Below are 16,656 nucleotides of genomic sequence, written 5' to 3'. Positions count from 1 at the left end.
ACTATTACTTATAAGCGTTTTCTATTTGTATTTTTCTTTGTTGTCTATGAATGAGCGTATGTGCGTCATGTGTGGCGCATATGTAACCGTACCTACTACAAAAAAAAGATAAAAGACAGGTGATGTTTTAAAAACCGGCCAAGTGTGAGTCGGGCTCGAGCACGAAAGGTTCCGTACCATATCGGTACAATATTAGTAGCAAAAAACGGCAAAAAATCAAGTTTGTTGTATGGGAGAGCCCCCCTTAAATATTAATTAAATTTTAATTTAAATATTTATTTTAAAGAAATTATAGAACTAAAGATTCTGTATATACCTGTTGCCGTTATTAATATAAAGCAAAAAACGGAGAAATAATCACGTTTGTTGTAGGGAAGCTCTTCTTAAATATTTATTTTATTCTGTTTTTAGTATTTGTTGTTATAATGGCCGTGGCCACGGTAATATATTATCTGTGAAAATTTCAAGTGTCTATCTATTACGTTACGACTCATGACTGTGACTGTGACAGTCGGACGGACAGACAGACAGACAGGGGAGTCTCTGTAATAGGGCTCCGCCTCCGTTGGCACCCTTTGGGTACGGAACCCTAAAAAATCAGTTAACATTTCTTTCTTTTGCGCAATGGAACTATTTGTAAAATAATAAATGTTTTATTTCATATCGTAGGAAATGAGTGTTTTAATGTTGTCACAACTGAACTACATTGCATTACTACATTTAAAACTGCGTTGCTAGTGTAGTATCGCTAAGGACCAATACATAACGCGTTGTTACATTGAATAGTTGCTGCATCAGCAGCACCCTGTAAGAGTATCACGCTACGCGCAATATCGAGTTCTGATCGCTGCGTGGAGTTCACAATAGCCTCCATGTATTTTAGTAGGTAATTACTTGCTTTTCATTAGGTACCTATAGGTACAAGTTTTTATTTAGTTTCACTTGTCTCTGTGCGGTATGTCTGTCTGTAATCAAATCTTGCGATTTTAATTTGACCCAATTCTATTACTACTACTAGTAGTAGTTACTAGATTGACTTGAAAGTAGGTGTACACTCGAGGACAATACAAGTACAGTAGGGAAAAAACTTAGCTATAAATGAAGACTACTTTTTGGTACATAAGATTTTTTCATTTCCAGTTTCCGAACAAAATAAATAAATTAAAATTCTTTCCAAGCAGTCATTGTCCTGTGCATTAAACTGACAAAATGTTATACTTTCATTCAGAACATAATCATAAGAATATGTCAAATTGTTGGTGTTTTTTTTTTACTTTTATTTTAAAGGTGAAAAGTATGATATTAAGAAGTTCCTCACTAACAGGTCCATTGTGCCTTCAGTCACCAGCATCGATATCGTACACTAACACAGCTTGCAAAAATACGACTCTATGGGGCTGTTTCACCATCCATTGATTAGTGTTAACTGGCGGTTAGGTGTGATGCCGTCTCTATTTGTTTTGTTCGAATAGACGGAGACGGCATCACATTTAACCGTCGGTTAGCGCTAATCAATGGATGGTGAAACAGCCCCTATATCCAGCTAGGGCCAGTAGGACACGTCAGATTTTTGCGCGCTCCGCTGTGGTAAGTGACCGTAGGTAGCAAATATGTATTTTACCCAAGTTTTGTACGAAAACTAACATGACCTTTTTTAATGGTTTTATACTTAAATATACCTACGTCAAAAGACGAGTACTATTTAGCTCTAAAATTATTAGCACCTTTAATAGTAGACAAAGTCATAAAAACATATCATTGTTACTGCAAAACGGCGGGCCGCAACTGCAGCACGTTGCACGCAGCGTTACGACCGCGTTGCGGGCACCGGCTGGCTGCCTCCATTGTAATGAGTAATTACGTGCGGCGCGGACGGAAGCAGATAGAATCTACAACGTGCGCCGCCTGCCCATTGATTTACACCTAAGCGCCCGCTAAACGATCTACTTTCCTACTCACTACGCATTATAACTTAGGTTTCGCTTAACTATTATCTTATCAGATTAATTTTATTTCATGTAGTATGTAGTAAAGGCAACGAAGAGTCAAGAATAAATTGATAAGTGCAAGAGAAGCGCAAATTTCGAAATGCCGGGATTTTTTTTCCATATTTTTCTTATTTTTCATCACATTTGATTAGGAACCTAGTTTTGGGGTGCCTATATATCTAACATTTCACACTGTTTTTGAGCATAAATATCTAGTGCATTGATCAATGCACTAGATACTTCTTTAATTTCCTGATAATCATTAAATTGTCTATCCATATTGATGGTGAAATTAAATTAAACCATTGCCAATTTCATAATCGAATTAAAATTACCTATCTAAAAATTGAGTAGGTAGGTACATGTTAATATTTATGAGTTCGGTCGAAAATCAAATACCATTAACAATCTACCTCTTTGCTCTGAAATAATACCCGCATTGTAGGTACTTATCTACACACAAAACATTTACCCAATTTAGTTAAATTAGCCAGGTATTTGTAGGTTGTTAATATGCGATTTAGTACAAACGACCCAAACCCAAGTAATTATGTATCGCAAAGATCTAAATGGGAATAAAAAACCGTCTAACTATGTAACATCAAGTAAATCCCGTATTGCTTACAAACGTACCTAACGTTTTACTATACGTTTCAGCGACCGTCACAAAAAACGTTCGTGCCAGCCGTGATTAAAGAACGTTTAAACGGTATAAATATTCATTTGGCATTTGTATCTGTAGCGTGTTCAGTTAATGTTTTACTTCGGTTGGGTTGAACAGGAATGCCTTGCAAATATGCGCATTTGAAACTAACGCCTTTGTTCTGTGACAATGCATTGATATTACTAAAAATAAATATCCGAGTAAAACTAATGTATTTTTCAGAAACGTGATGTTGCATGGAGCGCGCGCCGCCGCTGTCGAGCGTCGGCGGAACACGCAATAGTTGGAGTTGAGGCGATTCTAGAAAACGGTCGTTTTGTGATAAGGATCAGCACAGGCTGGTCAGGGCTGGGGAGGAAGCGCGGGCAAGGGGCCCTGCTAATTGCTCCGTTTTGTGAACACGGCCAGTGGCGTGCACCGCGAGCAATCAGCGACCGCTGACTGATTGCCTTTTAAATAGGTTTTATACCCACTAAAAATGTTTCGAGGGAAATCAAAGAAAAGCTTGAGATTTCGTGAGGTTCGTGTAAACGCGAGCGAGGACAAGTTGTTTTATGTAACGCAAGCTCACGACCGTGACTTTTCAACGAACATTGTCGCCTTTGGAAGTCGGGGGATGGATTATTCACAACTTTGTTGGCTTTAATCGCGCGGCATTCGTCCGGGCTTGTTTCTCAACTAAAATGTTGATGAACAATGACGGAGCGTGCGATTAGGTTTTACTTTGTAGCTGTTGTGATGACGTCTGTTGTAAATAACGCTCTATTTAAAAGTTATTGTCTGAGTCGTGACGTGTAAACTCTTAATGCTCCACCTCGGCTACTAAAGCTACTGTAGGCCACATGGTAAATGCAGATAGCGCAGACAATTAAACACGCTCATTACGAGCCGGCCGGCGCGGTGCGTGACAGCGCAGCGTTACCGCCACCGCGTTGTTAAGTGCAACCGACACCGACGATGCATCTTAGTTGCGAACTGCACGTCAGTACATTGACACGGGTTACTAAGCTTTAACGTAACAAACTAACTAAGGGAAATAGTCAATGAAAGTTTCACATCAAGGGACTATATCACGACGAAGATAATTAAGCAAAAACTTGGTTATTCTGATAACGTAGGTATAATTGGATAAAAATATCTATGTAATTAATTTGAAAACCTTTCTATTTTGTAGAAACGCCTAACCTACTTAGTTAGGCCTTTTCAACAAGTGACACTTGGGTGGAGATAAATCAAAATTCTTTATCTTAATTGACAACATTTTAATTACAAAACACCACAAGATCTATTGGACATAATATGTCACGTTTCGGAATGCTTAAGTACATCACCATAGCTAGTACCCGAAAGCATTAGGTACTTTTCAACATACATTTAGTACTTTACGAGTAGCTGTGTATTTAATACTAACAGTACATACATAATATGAATAATTATATTTATGTAGATAATAATATAATGTACAGTTTCTTTGCACAGTCCGCGAATGGTTTCCAATGTTCGTATTGGAAAGTTGAATCACTACGCATAATTCTTTACTTAGGCTATTACTTCGATTATTGCGTGTTCGGAAACATTTATAATTATAAACTAAATTTTTCACACTATCTATTGCAACAATAGTTAAGTAGGTCCTTAATAGGTCCATAAGACTGGATTCGTGAACAAAACAATAGAAGATGTTATTGACCTAGTCAGTCTGTTAAACGTAGGTAATAACTACAGAATAAAAATGTTTTGCTGTAATTTGGTAAGTACCTTTGCAATTTTGTACATATGAAAGAATTGACAGGACAGGCGGGTAGGAAAAATAAATAAATTAAACCGCCTAAAAATAAGCTCCAGCTAAAAAAGGGCAGATTGGGTAATACCTTCTTATTTAGTTGTGTCCATGAACCCAGTTCCCGACTAACTCAGTTTGACGCAATATCCACGGCTGGCATCACAGGTAGTCTTATTATTGTAAGGATGGCAACACCAAAGTCGCACGTCCACAGAATAGTGCACTGTCTGAATACTTTGTTAGCTTATATACAACGTGTGCACGCTTTGCTCAATTATTTTTCATGCAACGTTGACGTCGAATTATCCAGCGAGCGCCTAGCGTGCTAACGTGCCTTCGGGCAGTTAGCTTACCCACGTGGAACTTACTTATCTAAATGCAGGTCTATTTTGAGCAATTATTTCACAAGTAGCCTTCGAAGATGATAAAACACCACTACGTCATTTTGACGCAAAACAGACCCGCCGTCGAAGGACCGCTCGCGCTGAACCACAGCTCACGCAACGCCCTTTCCTCCATTTCCTATCTTACAAAGCATGTGTATTCTATAATACTAGTAATTATATCTACGACATCAATTAATATTGTACACGTTAAGTTCAAGTTCTTATATCAAATCTGGGTTTAAGATATCACATGTTTTGGACTGACGCCGTCCACACTTCACGATCACTCCCCAATAAGGATGGTAAAAAAGCTAATACTTAACAGATTTATCGACGCAATGTCATCAGGATAAACGAATAGAGCAAATAATTTAAATACTACCACAACTGTGATTACGGTAACGGGATAAGAACGACCGTAACCCAATGCCGCACGGGAGTCTGTACGGTGATTGTTTTGCACTGGGTTCATCGCGCCGCGGTCACTGAGGTCCGTGTTACACTCTCACTGGGATCATACGATTATACGTGTATGGGTTCGTCGTCGTCTTCTTCGTCGGAGCGGGTGTCGAGGGAGGGCTCGCGGGAGCAGCGCGGCGGCGGCGCGGGGCTGCCGGGGTCGACGTCGGGCGAGGGCGAGCGCCGCGCCTGCGCGTAGTAGCCCAGCGCGCCCAGCGCCGGCGCGCCCAGCGAGCCCAGGTGCGCCGACGGGCCCGGCAGACCCAGGCCCAGCGGCGGGACCGATCCCAACGGCGCTCCGGGGTACAACCTGCACACAACACCAACACTTGTATTATTTGGTCAACCGGATTGAATAGTCGTTTGAGAACCAGGGATTCGATCCCCGATGGGAGCAGGTTTATATGAGAAAAGCGAATATTTGTTCTCAAGTCCTAGATGATTAATATTTATCCTAAGTAGGCATGTTTAATCGTTATCTAGTGTCCATAATACCCCTCTGCCTACGTACAGCTTTGTACAGTTTATTAATTTTTAATTAGGTAGGTATTAGCGAAAATATAAAACAAAATATGTTAAAAGTACGTTTATTTGATTAAATAAAATAAATAAATATCACGGGACAATTCACACCAATTGACCTAGTCCCAAAGTAAGCTTAGCAAAGCTTGTGTTATGGTTATGGGCACTAAGCAACGGATAAATATAATTGTATAGATATAGATACATACTTAAATACATATTAAAATCCCAAGACCCGAGAACAAACATTCGTATTTTTCATACAAATATCTGCCCCGACACGGCAATCGAACCCGGAACCTCAAGCTTCGTAGTCAGGTTCTCTAACCACTAGGCCATATGGTCATCATTATAGGTAGACGGCATTATATTAGAGGTAGGCTTAGGCTAATTTTGCGAATAGTTCCCGCGGGATAGGTATAAACGAATTCTTCGCAGATGAAGTCGCGGGCAACAGCTAGGTACCTACCTAGTGCATAATAATTATTATTATTAGTTGTCTTTTTTTGCGTCGTCTATTTCCATAGATTTACATAGCTTAGGTGCCCGTGTTTCTACAGTTACCATACCTGCTCAAGCAGTGCTCATCAGCACCGTTATAAATTCAGTAATAGGTAAGAAATAGCTGCAGTTCGATGTTTGTATCATTTGTAAAAATATATTTGATTACTAATTATCGTCCTGCAATATCCTCCATGGCCTAACTAATGCATGGTTTAACATTATTTCAACATTGCAAATTACGACGCGTTAAACAGAATTCTTCGTTTAACATTAGGTAGGAAACTTAGCGTGATTTAGTATTGCGGTTTGGTTGTACTCCTATGTTCAATTATAGCAAGCACCAACAGGCGGGCGGGATGCAGATTATTTATGTCTGTCTGTCTGCCAGCTAACTGTCAGCTCACACTGAGGAAGAAAATCGTTGCAATACAGGAACACTGATCATAACCATGTATGTAGGAAGATTCATTTTACGAAGAACTCTGTGAGCTTTGGAGAAGGGAAGGATGGAACCTTTGTGTTACTGATGTCACATTGACATTCTGTACATCTGCCAAAGAAATCATAGCGAAATTAATTATGATTACGAAAAGGTCTCATCCGGGTACCTACGCGATTCAGTTTCCCTATGTTAAAAAATATTTCGGTTATCATTACTTTACACCATAGCATTATATATATTTTAAAAGTATAAAACCCAATATTAAAGTTTTTGACAGTAGATAAGCGAGTAAAGCGGCGAAGTGGCTCAACTGCTGTATACCTCTGTATACCTACTTATCTTGCTCCACCATGGTTCTACCAATAATACCGTATTCATCGGAATTAAATTCAAATACCATGCTACGAAGACAACCTGAACCTGTATCAAGTAAGTAACATAATAAAATTATCTGATTCTTAACTAATTACGCCTGCTCTACCAAAATATAGTTTTGGGCGAGCATGGCATGGTATGGTAGGTACCTAGGTATGTCACTCAGTGAGTGCCAATGCTAATATACAGGCTCAGCCTAGTTCGGTACTGATTATTTTTGTAATCTTGTAATTTGTATTGTAATAAACTATTGTATTCTATTTTACCGGTAGGGCAGCGGCTTCTGCAGGGTGTTGGCGGAGGCAGCGGCGGCGGCGCTGGCCGCGGCCTGCCGGTAGTAGAGGTCGGCGGCGGCGGGCGCGGGCTGCGCCGGGTACGCCGGTACCCCGGCCCAGTACCCGCCGTACAGCCGCTGGAACGCCGCGTAGTTACCCGCCTCGGCTAACAGCTCCAGCCCGACCGCCGTCTGCCGCTTCCATTTCGTCCTGCAGACAATCAATGTCATCATCGATAAAGGTTCGACAAAAAAGCTAAAAGAATTTTACTTGAATGAATTCACAGTCCATTAACATTTCAAAATCGATCGTGTTCGCCCTGCGAATCCCACAAGAAATTACACAAAAACGATTTATGCCACATTACGAACTTAAATCGACTCTAAAATTCTGTAAACTGTCGTTTACCAACCCCAAAAACCATAGATCACTAACCCTATTCGGCCTGTGACCCCAATCGTCATCAAATTTGTCACAGGCCACTCGAGAGCACAATGAAGATGCCGCAGCGAAATAACTAATAAAAAGTATAAATAAAATAATAAATTTGACAAAACGTCTTGGGCACTCATGTGCTCGCTGGAGCGTGGTCGAGTACTTTAATTTGATTTATTTGATTCCGTTGGAAAGGGTGAACTGGTATAAATTAACGCGTTATTGCCGCGGGGACAAATGTGTTTTTTTTTTCAGCTTTATGTGTGCTTTCTAAGTAGCAATTCAGCAAAAACTTACTAAAGATAAACTACCGAAGCTTTAGCTTTTGCTCGCAAATGGAGATCCGAATTGAGTTGTGTAGGTACATGATATTTGTTAGAGTTAATGTGATGGATCAGTAGTTTTTATAAGTTACTAATAAAATGCTTACTTATTTATTTATGAAAGATGTGAACAAATCTGCTGCTAAACTACTCAGGAGGGTTCATAAAAAAACAGTATTCATAAAATTCTATAGCCTGGTAAATTAAACTTATTTTAAGCTTTAGTGTACAGTACATTTTCACATTGCAAAGTCCGCATACAAAGGCAGCAGACACGAGTGCCAAACCCCATCCCAAACAGACCAAATTAATTTCGTCTCTAAACCTCGATTAGTTCCAAAGCGGCCCGTTATTGTCATCAAGTGAGGTTTTTATTAATTCGAAGGGAGTAATTTATTATTGCTATTCGCATTATCATCGGTATTATTATTATGTTCCCATTGTCGGCGCATCGCGAGGGTCGCGGTTAGCCGTCGCTTCACTGGTTACCTCGTTAATTAATTTCTCTAAATGGATCATTTAATTTCATTAAATGTAAATGAGGGGGAGTTAGATGTTTCGCTGTTCATCTTTCATAAAATTATTTTTATCATTTAATTTATTGCAGTGCAATCTATCAACCTTTCGAATTTGTTAACGACTCTCTATTAGGTACAAGTTAGGTGGTTGGTACATTGGTAGATAATGTACGGCGTCATCATTCTTCATATTAGGATTTGAGTTTTATTACTAATGTAACACGTAGCGGCGTACAGCGATGTATGTGTATAATGTAAATATTTAATGTTGTTAATTATCATCAGCTAACCATTACTCGGTAGAAAGCGCGTCCGGGCCGCATTAGTCATTCTATTATGACATGTTGTTCTCGAGGAGCACTTATTTAATTGTCAAGTGCTGAATAAGAAGCAATGTGCTCGGTGACACTGTTCTCTTTTATTGCCGCGGGCTATGGACGAAAAGCTCTCGAGCCGCACTCGAGTTCGACTGTCATCTCGAGCGGTCCGTCAAACAATGCCTCCTCTCGCTCGCACCCGCGCGCCGCGCCGCGCGAGCGGGTATCCTCCGTCTTTGTCCCACAGCCCCGGTGGAGTCTGACTTCGCTCCGCCCAGCGGTTTAGTGATTTGATGCTGCGTGAACTGATTCAATTGTTGTTCGTAAAGGATCATCCGAAAACGCGCCCTAACTGTTCAAACTAAAGACGAAAATCGTCCGGTAAAACGGTTCCGCTTACGTCCTCTCTGCGGAGGGAGTCGATTCTCTCGATTCGGGTTTAGGGCGACGTGATGCGAATTCAGCTTGTATATCCGGCAGACAAAGAGCACTTCATCGATCGCCGCTTGCGCGCACTTAGCGCTTGGGCCGTTTCGCTCCTGAGCCCGCTCCCAATTTGAGCTTACTCCGAACGTTATTTATATGCTGCTTAGAAAGTTTTACGGAGGTTCCTGTACGGAGCTTGAGAGAACTAATGAGTGTTGTTTGAAGTTTTGAACTTCTTTACCAATAACGCTACATATCACGGAGATTTTTATGTTTTCAAATTCGTAGTTTTTATTATTTAGATTTCTACCTCAATGAATCTTTAATTTAGTAGGTACCTAAAATTCACAGAATTTTAATAAATTTTCATTTTATTCACAACGCTTTGAGACAATTATTTATTTACCTATCCTTAAAAATGACTGAAAGCTTTTTTGGGATTGTTACAGCAACTAATTAAAAAAACAAATTGCCGTTTTTATTTGAGAACTAGTGACAAATGCAAATACGGTCTGACATGACCTTTCCGTAACCGCCTCGCGTCCTCAAGCCTTATATTTACTTATAGAACTGCTCACTCATGCACTCCATTAACGTTTTAAAATAAAATTCGCATCACGAAATGACGATTCGGACGTGGACGGTCAAATTGCCGGCTACCTACGAAATCCGGCCGCGATCCGTTTATTAAAACCTGAGCTGAGCTCAAATGGCATTTCCAGTATTATGATTAGTGGTTAAATGATAAGCCCGACGACCCGAGCGACCTTGGTTCGATTCCCGTGTCTCTGGAGGTGTAATTTGGAAGGGTTCGCAATAACCGATTAGACTGTTTCTTGGTAGCTGTGTGAGCCCACGTATTATGTCATTAGAGTTGTGTGCACACACGTATCGAGTTTTGTCTCACGCTTAAACTTTTCCGAGGAATTAATTAATGTGAAAATTTTACTTTTTTACTATGTTTGTAATGTTAGATACATGCAAAAAGTTACTTCTATAACAAATAGTAGAATTGTCATACTAAACTGTACCGTGAGATAATTTAAAAGTCAATTTATGATGCAACATAACTATGTAAGTACATATTTCTAGATAATTCGTATTTTTTTTTATTCGACTGGATGGCAAACGAGCAAGTGGATCTCCTGATGGTAAGAGATCACCACCGCCCACAGACACCTGCAACACCAGGAGAATTGCAGATGCGTTGCCAACCTAGAGGCCTAAGATGGGATACTTCAAGTGCCAGTAATTTCACCGGCTGTCTTAATCTCTACGCCGAAACACAACAGTGCAAGCACTGCTGTTTCACGGCAGGATTAGCGAGCAGGATGGTGGTAGCAATCCGGGCGGACCTTGCACAAGGTCCTACCACCTGATAGTACATAATAACAAAAAAAGTGTTATCCTAGTATTAAAAATTCCACGTTGTGTGCACTGTGCGGCAACATCGCGTAGGAGCACCGTTTATCCAAATGATACAAATTTACGCACGACTCTAACGTAATTCTCCAAGTCTCTAGCTTTACCTTAACGCGCGCGTTTAAGTTCGCAACCACTAGTTATTATCTCGACGGTTTTCTAAACAAAACCAAATACACAAAGAAGGAAATACCTGCTGCATTAAAATATTTGACAACCTTTGCTTGTTGCTTTTCGATTAACTAGTTAACTAATCTGTGTGGGTGTTTAACACTCAAGCTAAGTTTCGAAAGCGTTTTATGGCAGCTCAGAGTCAGATAAAGTTGAGTTGAGGTTGGTTTCAACGGTGTCTTGAAACGAGGAGAGACGATTAGATTATGCGCAAAGTAAATTAAGATACTATACAATAGGAACCTATTACTTACAGACCTGTTAACTTTATGTAGGTACGGTCAAGGCCTTATAGGTACGTTCTTGGTAACTTCGTTCTTGGTCAAAATAATCTATACATTATGCCACTAAACATAAGGTCGATGTATGCATATTTTGACGCTATGGCTATATACAGGGTGGAAAAAATCAATGGGCCCTGGAGGGCAAGTACCTTAAATCCTTTAGTTAGCTAATTGTACTGAAAGGAAACTCCTTTATTTGTAAATGATACCTACGTCACAATTTTCTTATCTCTCTAACATCCAAAGACACCATAATTATGAAGTACAAGCTTGCTAATTTTATTTATCTCTCAGTACCTTATTGAAGAAAATCTTTAAATGGTCCTTCATACACTTTTTTAAATTTTTAGTTGGTTCGATTCCCGGGTGAGACAAAGGAAGTTTAGAAGATCTTTGATTGCAGTTTTGTTCAATTTTAAAAATCAAGGAATGTTACCTTTCAGTACAATCAGCTAACTAAAGGATTGAAAGGAAGGAAAGGCCCTCCAGAAGAACCCATTGATTCTTTCCACCCTGTATATATTTTTGCATTCGACTGTACCTACCTAGAGACTCTAATGGCTTTACTTATGTTTAGTCGAATAAACTGAATCATATACCATTGTGCTACTAATGTCATGTTGATATCATACTTCTGTCAAGGAAATCATAGTGTTATTAAAAGATTCCACCCTGGTTCATGAATCGATTTGTTCGTCTGTGCTGGATGGAACGTAAACAGGACTTTTACTAGAGGTAACGTATCTCCTATATTTCTATCTATATTTGGACACGGCTGTCCTTTAAAGTTTGTAGATAGAAATTCGGACAATTTGAAAAAAGTTGCACAGGAATAAAATTGAATACATACTATAAACCTTTCTAATGCAACTTTAGCGCGTTAAATTATATCTAACCTAGGATTAGAGTCATAATTATGAGTTTTGACGTGAATTTTTATGCATCGTTAGTGAAAATCACGATGTAAGCAATTTATGGGAATTTGCACGGGAATTTTTGCGGAATTCCGAAGTTTTGGACGAAATTTTGGTATGTAAATAGCTGAAAGTTTGGAAAAACACATAGAGAGTATTTTTAACTCAAAATTTCCACGGGATCAAAATAAATCCAAAGTTTTAACTGTTACGATTAGAGACATGAAATTCGGAGAGGGTTTTTTAATGCAACGTTTTAATGGAATTAACGATAAAATTTTTGGTAATTGCCACGGTATTTTTGCTAAATTCTGGAATTTCAATTCAATTGCTAGGCCTAATAATTTACGCGTGCAAAACCGCGGTTAAATGCTAGTCAAACAATAATTTCTTGATGCAACTTTAATAAAAAGCTGTTTATTTTAGCTTCAAAAACCAGATTAGATATTATATTTTTAATTGTTATTAAAGTAATGAACAGTCAGTCAAGTTGGCAAATATCCAAGTTATGTGGTAACTCATTGCAACCTTATTAAATCTACCCATTTCGACACCTCATAAAAATTAAGTCAATCCGTTGGTGGTGTCAAATACAGATATAGTGCAAAATGGTTTTCCGTGGTTTTTTATCGGTTTTTATTTTTATTTATTATGCTCTATCAATTCCCACCTTCGACATCGTACGTCCGTATTAACATTTACACTAAATAACAAAGTTCCATGTTAATAGATATGACAATGTCACTTATTTAACACAATAAGTGATTGACAGTTCGTGTTCCATCGTCTTCCGGCCAAGATTCGTCTTTTCCCGATGGAAATGCTACTAATATTATAAATGTGAAAGTTTGTGAAGATGTTTGGAGGTTTAGATGTTTGGATGTTTGTTACTCAACCACGTGTAAACCGCTTAACCGATTTAGATGAAATTCGGTATAAACATAATTTGAGTCCCGGGGAAGGAGATAGGTTAGTTTTTATCCCGGAAAATTGCATAGTTCCCGTGGGATAGCGATAAACGAATACTACGCAGACGGAGTCGCGGGCAATAGCTAGTGAACTATATATTCACTGTATCTGTACTCTTTTGTTTTTATAAAAGTCGCATTTTGTTGGAGTTGGCAACACCACGCGTAGCCGCTCGCATCGCCACAGAATGCGTCATAGGCACCTAATCATCGCGAATTACACGTCACCGACTAAACGCCGATAAACGTCGAGCTCGCGGCCCATTGCGAATGACCGACTGACAAGCGCACTATGTATTTAAAAAAATTAACGACTTTGTTAAACATTTTGGCGGTTAAATAAAAATTAGGCGGCGTTTTCAATGAAACAGTGAATATTTTGCGACAAATTTGGGGGAAGCGGAGATAATTTAAATTCTTAATTAATTCATTAAAACGTACTTTAATTTACTTTTTCTGGAGTTTGAAATAATTGTTAGCCAAGATGTAGTTTTTTTTTTTACTTTAGGCTCCTGGGCTTGGCCCCTAAACAAAACAAGTTTCACAAAAAACTAGAACTGTTTTTAACCGACTTCAAAAAAGGAGGAGGTTATCAATTTGGTTGTATTTTTTATATATATATATTATATTACAGTGACATTAGATATGAGTACAAGACTTGTGCGGTGGTTTAAATTGATTAAAATATTCTTAAACTTTTATTCGCGGTTAGGGTTTAAAATCATACTTGTTTTCTATTTTTTCATGTCTAATGACGAAAATCTTATGTGAAAGTACATTTGAGTTTACACCATCCGTCCAAGCGTACCTTGTGACCAAAACAATTAACTGAACGAATCGATGATGTTATAAAATAATAGTGTCAAAAGTGGCGGCGGAAGCTGCTTAATGAGTGGCCCGGCGCCGGCCGGCCCGTGACTTGCGCATCTCTGATCATCTGCCGACGTTCACACGTCCCTCTAATAATAATAATATATCTTTGCATTAACACCAAGAAAAAAGTCAAATTTGAGCGGAAACCGTAGCTTAAAGTACACGCGTTGAAGTCTATTGCAGCGCATCCGGAGTGCTACGAAACTAACTAAAAATTTCATGTCAGCTTTCAAGCAGGGTTCAATGTTTCTTCTTTGACATACGCACGAGCGCCGCCTTACATTGTGGCTTCTGGCAAACTTGTCAAAAGATAAATTTGACTCAAATTAGTCAGAAAATGGAAGAAGTTGTGTAAATTAGAAAAATTCTACTTACTTATCCTACTAATATTATAAATGCGAAAGTTTGTGTGTGAGTGAGTATGTTTGTTACTCCTTCACGCTGAAACGGCTGGACGGATTTGGATGAAATTTGGTATGTAGATAGCTGGACATCTGGAAAAAACGTGCTGCTTTTTATTATTCCGATATTCCCACGGGATAGGGATAAAATCTCGAAACAACAACCGCTGGGCTTAGGGTCATGAAATTTGACATCATTGTTTTTAATATAATGTCAATGAAAATCACGATTTAATTTACTGGAATTCCCACTGGAATTTTAAAAATCCCGAAATTTCAATCCAGCTGCTGGATCTAATGATGTACGTGTGCGAAGCCGCGGGTAAACACTAGTTTTATACAAAATTAATGTAATTCAAATTAAGTACAATTTAAACTGTTTTGTAGAGAATAAACACCAGCTTGCCAGGTAGCCAGTAGTTTTTAATTATTTTCTTAGGTAATTTATTTTATTCAGAATGACCCCGAAGGCAAATAGTACCTACCTCGGTTTCGTAGGTATTCACTGATTCACTGATAAACGTATAAGCAGTTTCGAATTTTAAAATTCTGATACAAACGTAACTTGTGGCCCGCGACAAAAAGCGTATTATAATAATTACAAAGCACAAAACGCTTTTAAGCTCCGTCGCTCCCACATTTTTAAATTATTACCTACCATCCTACTTGATCCGTGTCGCCATAAAAACTAAAGAAAGTGACCGCACACAAAAGCCATTAAATCCTTCAATTAAGCTCGATTTCACACCCTTTCACGAACCGAAAAATCGAAGACCAAACATTAGTTTTACCGAAATTATAGAAACCAACAAAAAGTGTGGCAAAAAGTGTTAGTCGTTAGGTGCGGGCGGGGACCGCCGCCGCGGTACCGGGGCGGCGGCGCCATCCCGCTGCCCAGACCTCTACTTTCAATTAACTTCGGTGTTCCAAAACGGCAATTAATACTAACCTTGATTTCATAACAACTATGACATTGTTTTACGTTGATATTGTACGTACTTATATTAAACTTCGATATTGATTTCGATGTAAAAACTGACAAGTCCGCGTCGAAACAAGGTCTTTTGGCGTTGTTGTGAAAGACATGCTTTGGTACAGTAATTATTTGGTAAAAATTGATAAAAAAAAGCAAAGGAAACAACGATCTTTTTTTTCAAATGCAATTGTAAGGCCATCTCAGATATTACCAACTGGCTACATGCATAACAGTGCGGGTCTCAGGTGTGCAAAGAAGTAAAGCGGAATTGTTCGCGTGGTCACGGACACGGACCATTAACTGTTGACTGACTGTGTCCGCACAGTGGCGCCGAATACATCCACATCGGGGGTGCACGCGACGTAATATGACAATTAACTTTACCTGTAACTAGCGACGAGGAAACTGAATTGCGTAGGTACCAGAGGTACTTCCAGCAGCGTGGTGTGTCAACGTGGCATTTGCAGTGAAAGCGTACAAAGGTACGCGTCTCAGTTTCTTCGACTACAGGTATACGTCATCTTCATTCGAATATCTGTTACAGCAGGAGTGAGCAAAAATATCTGATACGTCCTACCGGCCCTAAGAAAAGAGTCGTATCGTATCAGATATTTATGCTTTGTTGTTGTTGTTGTTGTTGTGTTAGATAATTAGTGCTGGTGACGTTGATATGGATAATTTTTAAAATCAAGTCCTATCCTTATTCCTATTTATACCTACTTCGCAAAGGTATTAAAATTTCAAAGTACAAATCATTCAACATTCCAATGAGCGGAGTTAAAATCTATCTATATTTATCTAAGATATACTTACAAAACCGATTAATAAACGTTATATCTATCATCTAACATCAGAGGATAAAATTGGTTTAGAGCAATAGAAAATTAGTGTAGTTTATTTTTAGCTACCGAAGCTTTTGTACGGGAGGCGCTGTCGGCGCCCGCAAAGGCCTAATTATAAACGTTTGTTTTTGAAATGGCCGCCGGGTACAGTCGTCGCCGAAACACTCACGTTCACTTTATTTGAATTAGGAGGCGTAATTATCGATGGTAAATATAGACGACCGTCCCAAATCCGTCTAGTTTGAAGAATAGTTTTTATCTATTTTGTCCTTAGTATTGCGCGATATTGATTTTTAATAGTTTGTTTAGCAGAATATTACGCCAGATATCTTTTTTTTATATACTTAAGTACTTAATATTTTTAGTACTTATTGAATTGTATACAACC

At 38.9% G+C, this 16,656-nt stretch overlaps 1 protein-coding gene across 2 annotated transcripts in view; it reads right to left on the bottom strand.

The window, feature by feature from the left end:
* Positions 1-3,889: 3,889 nt before the first annotated feature.
* LOC141438432 (homeobox protein B-H1-like) overlaps positions 3,890-16,656 on the bottom strand; it is a 34,443-nt gene continuing 21,676 nt past the window's right edge. For both annotated transcript variants that reach the window (XM_074102309.1, XM_074102301.1), the window contains 2 exons: positions 7,390-7,608; positions 3,890-5,590 (listed from right to left, as the gene is read on the bottom strand). In XM_074102309.1, the coding sequence (XP_073958410.1) occupies positions 5,344-5,590; positions 7,390-7,608 (466 nt within the window). In that variant the 3' untranslated portion in view covers positions 3,890-5,343. The remainder of the gene's footprint in view (positions 5,591-7,389; positions 7,609-16,656) is intronic.

Source organism: Choristoneura fumiferana, chromosome Z (genome assembly GCF_025370935.1).
Source record: "Choristoneura fumiferana chromosome Z, NRCan_CFum_1, whole genome shotgun sequence".
In the NCBI taxonomy this organism is placed as follows: Eukaryota; Metazoa; Arthropoda; class Insecta; order Lepidoptera; family Tortricidae; genus Choristoneura; species Choristoneura fumiferana.
Note: the sequence above shows the minus strand (reverse complement) of the source record. Positions and strands in the feature narration are given on the sequence as shown.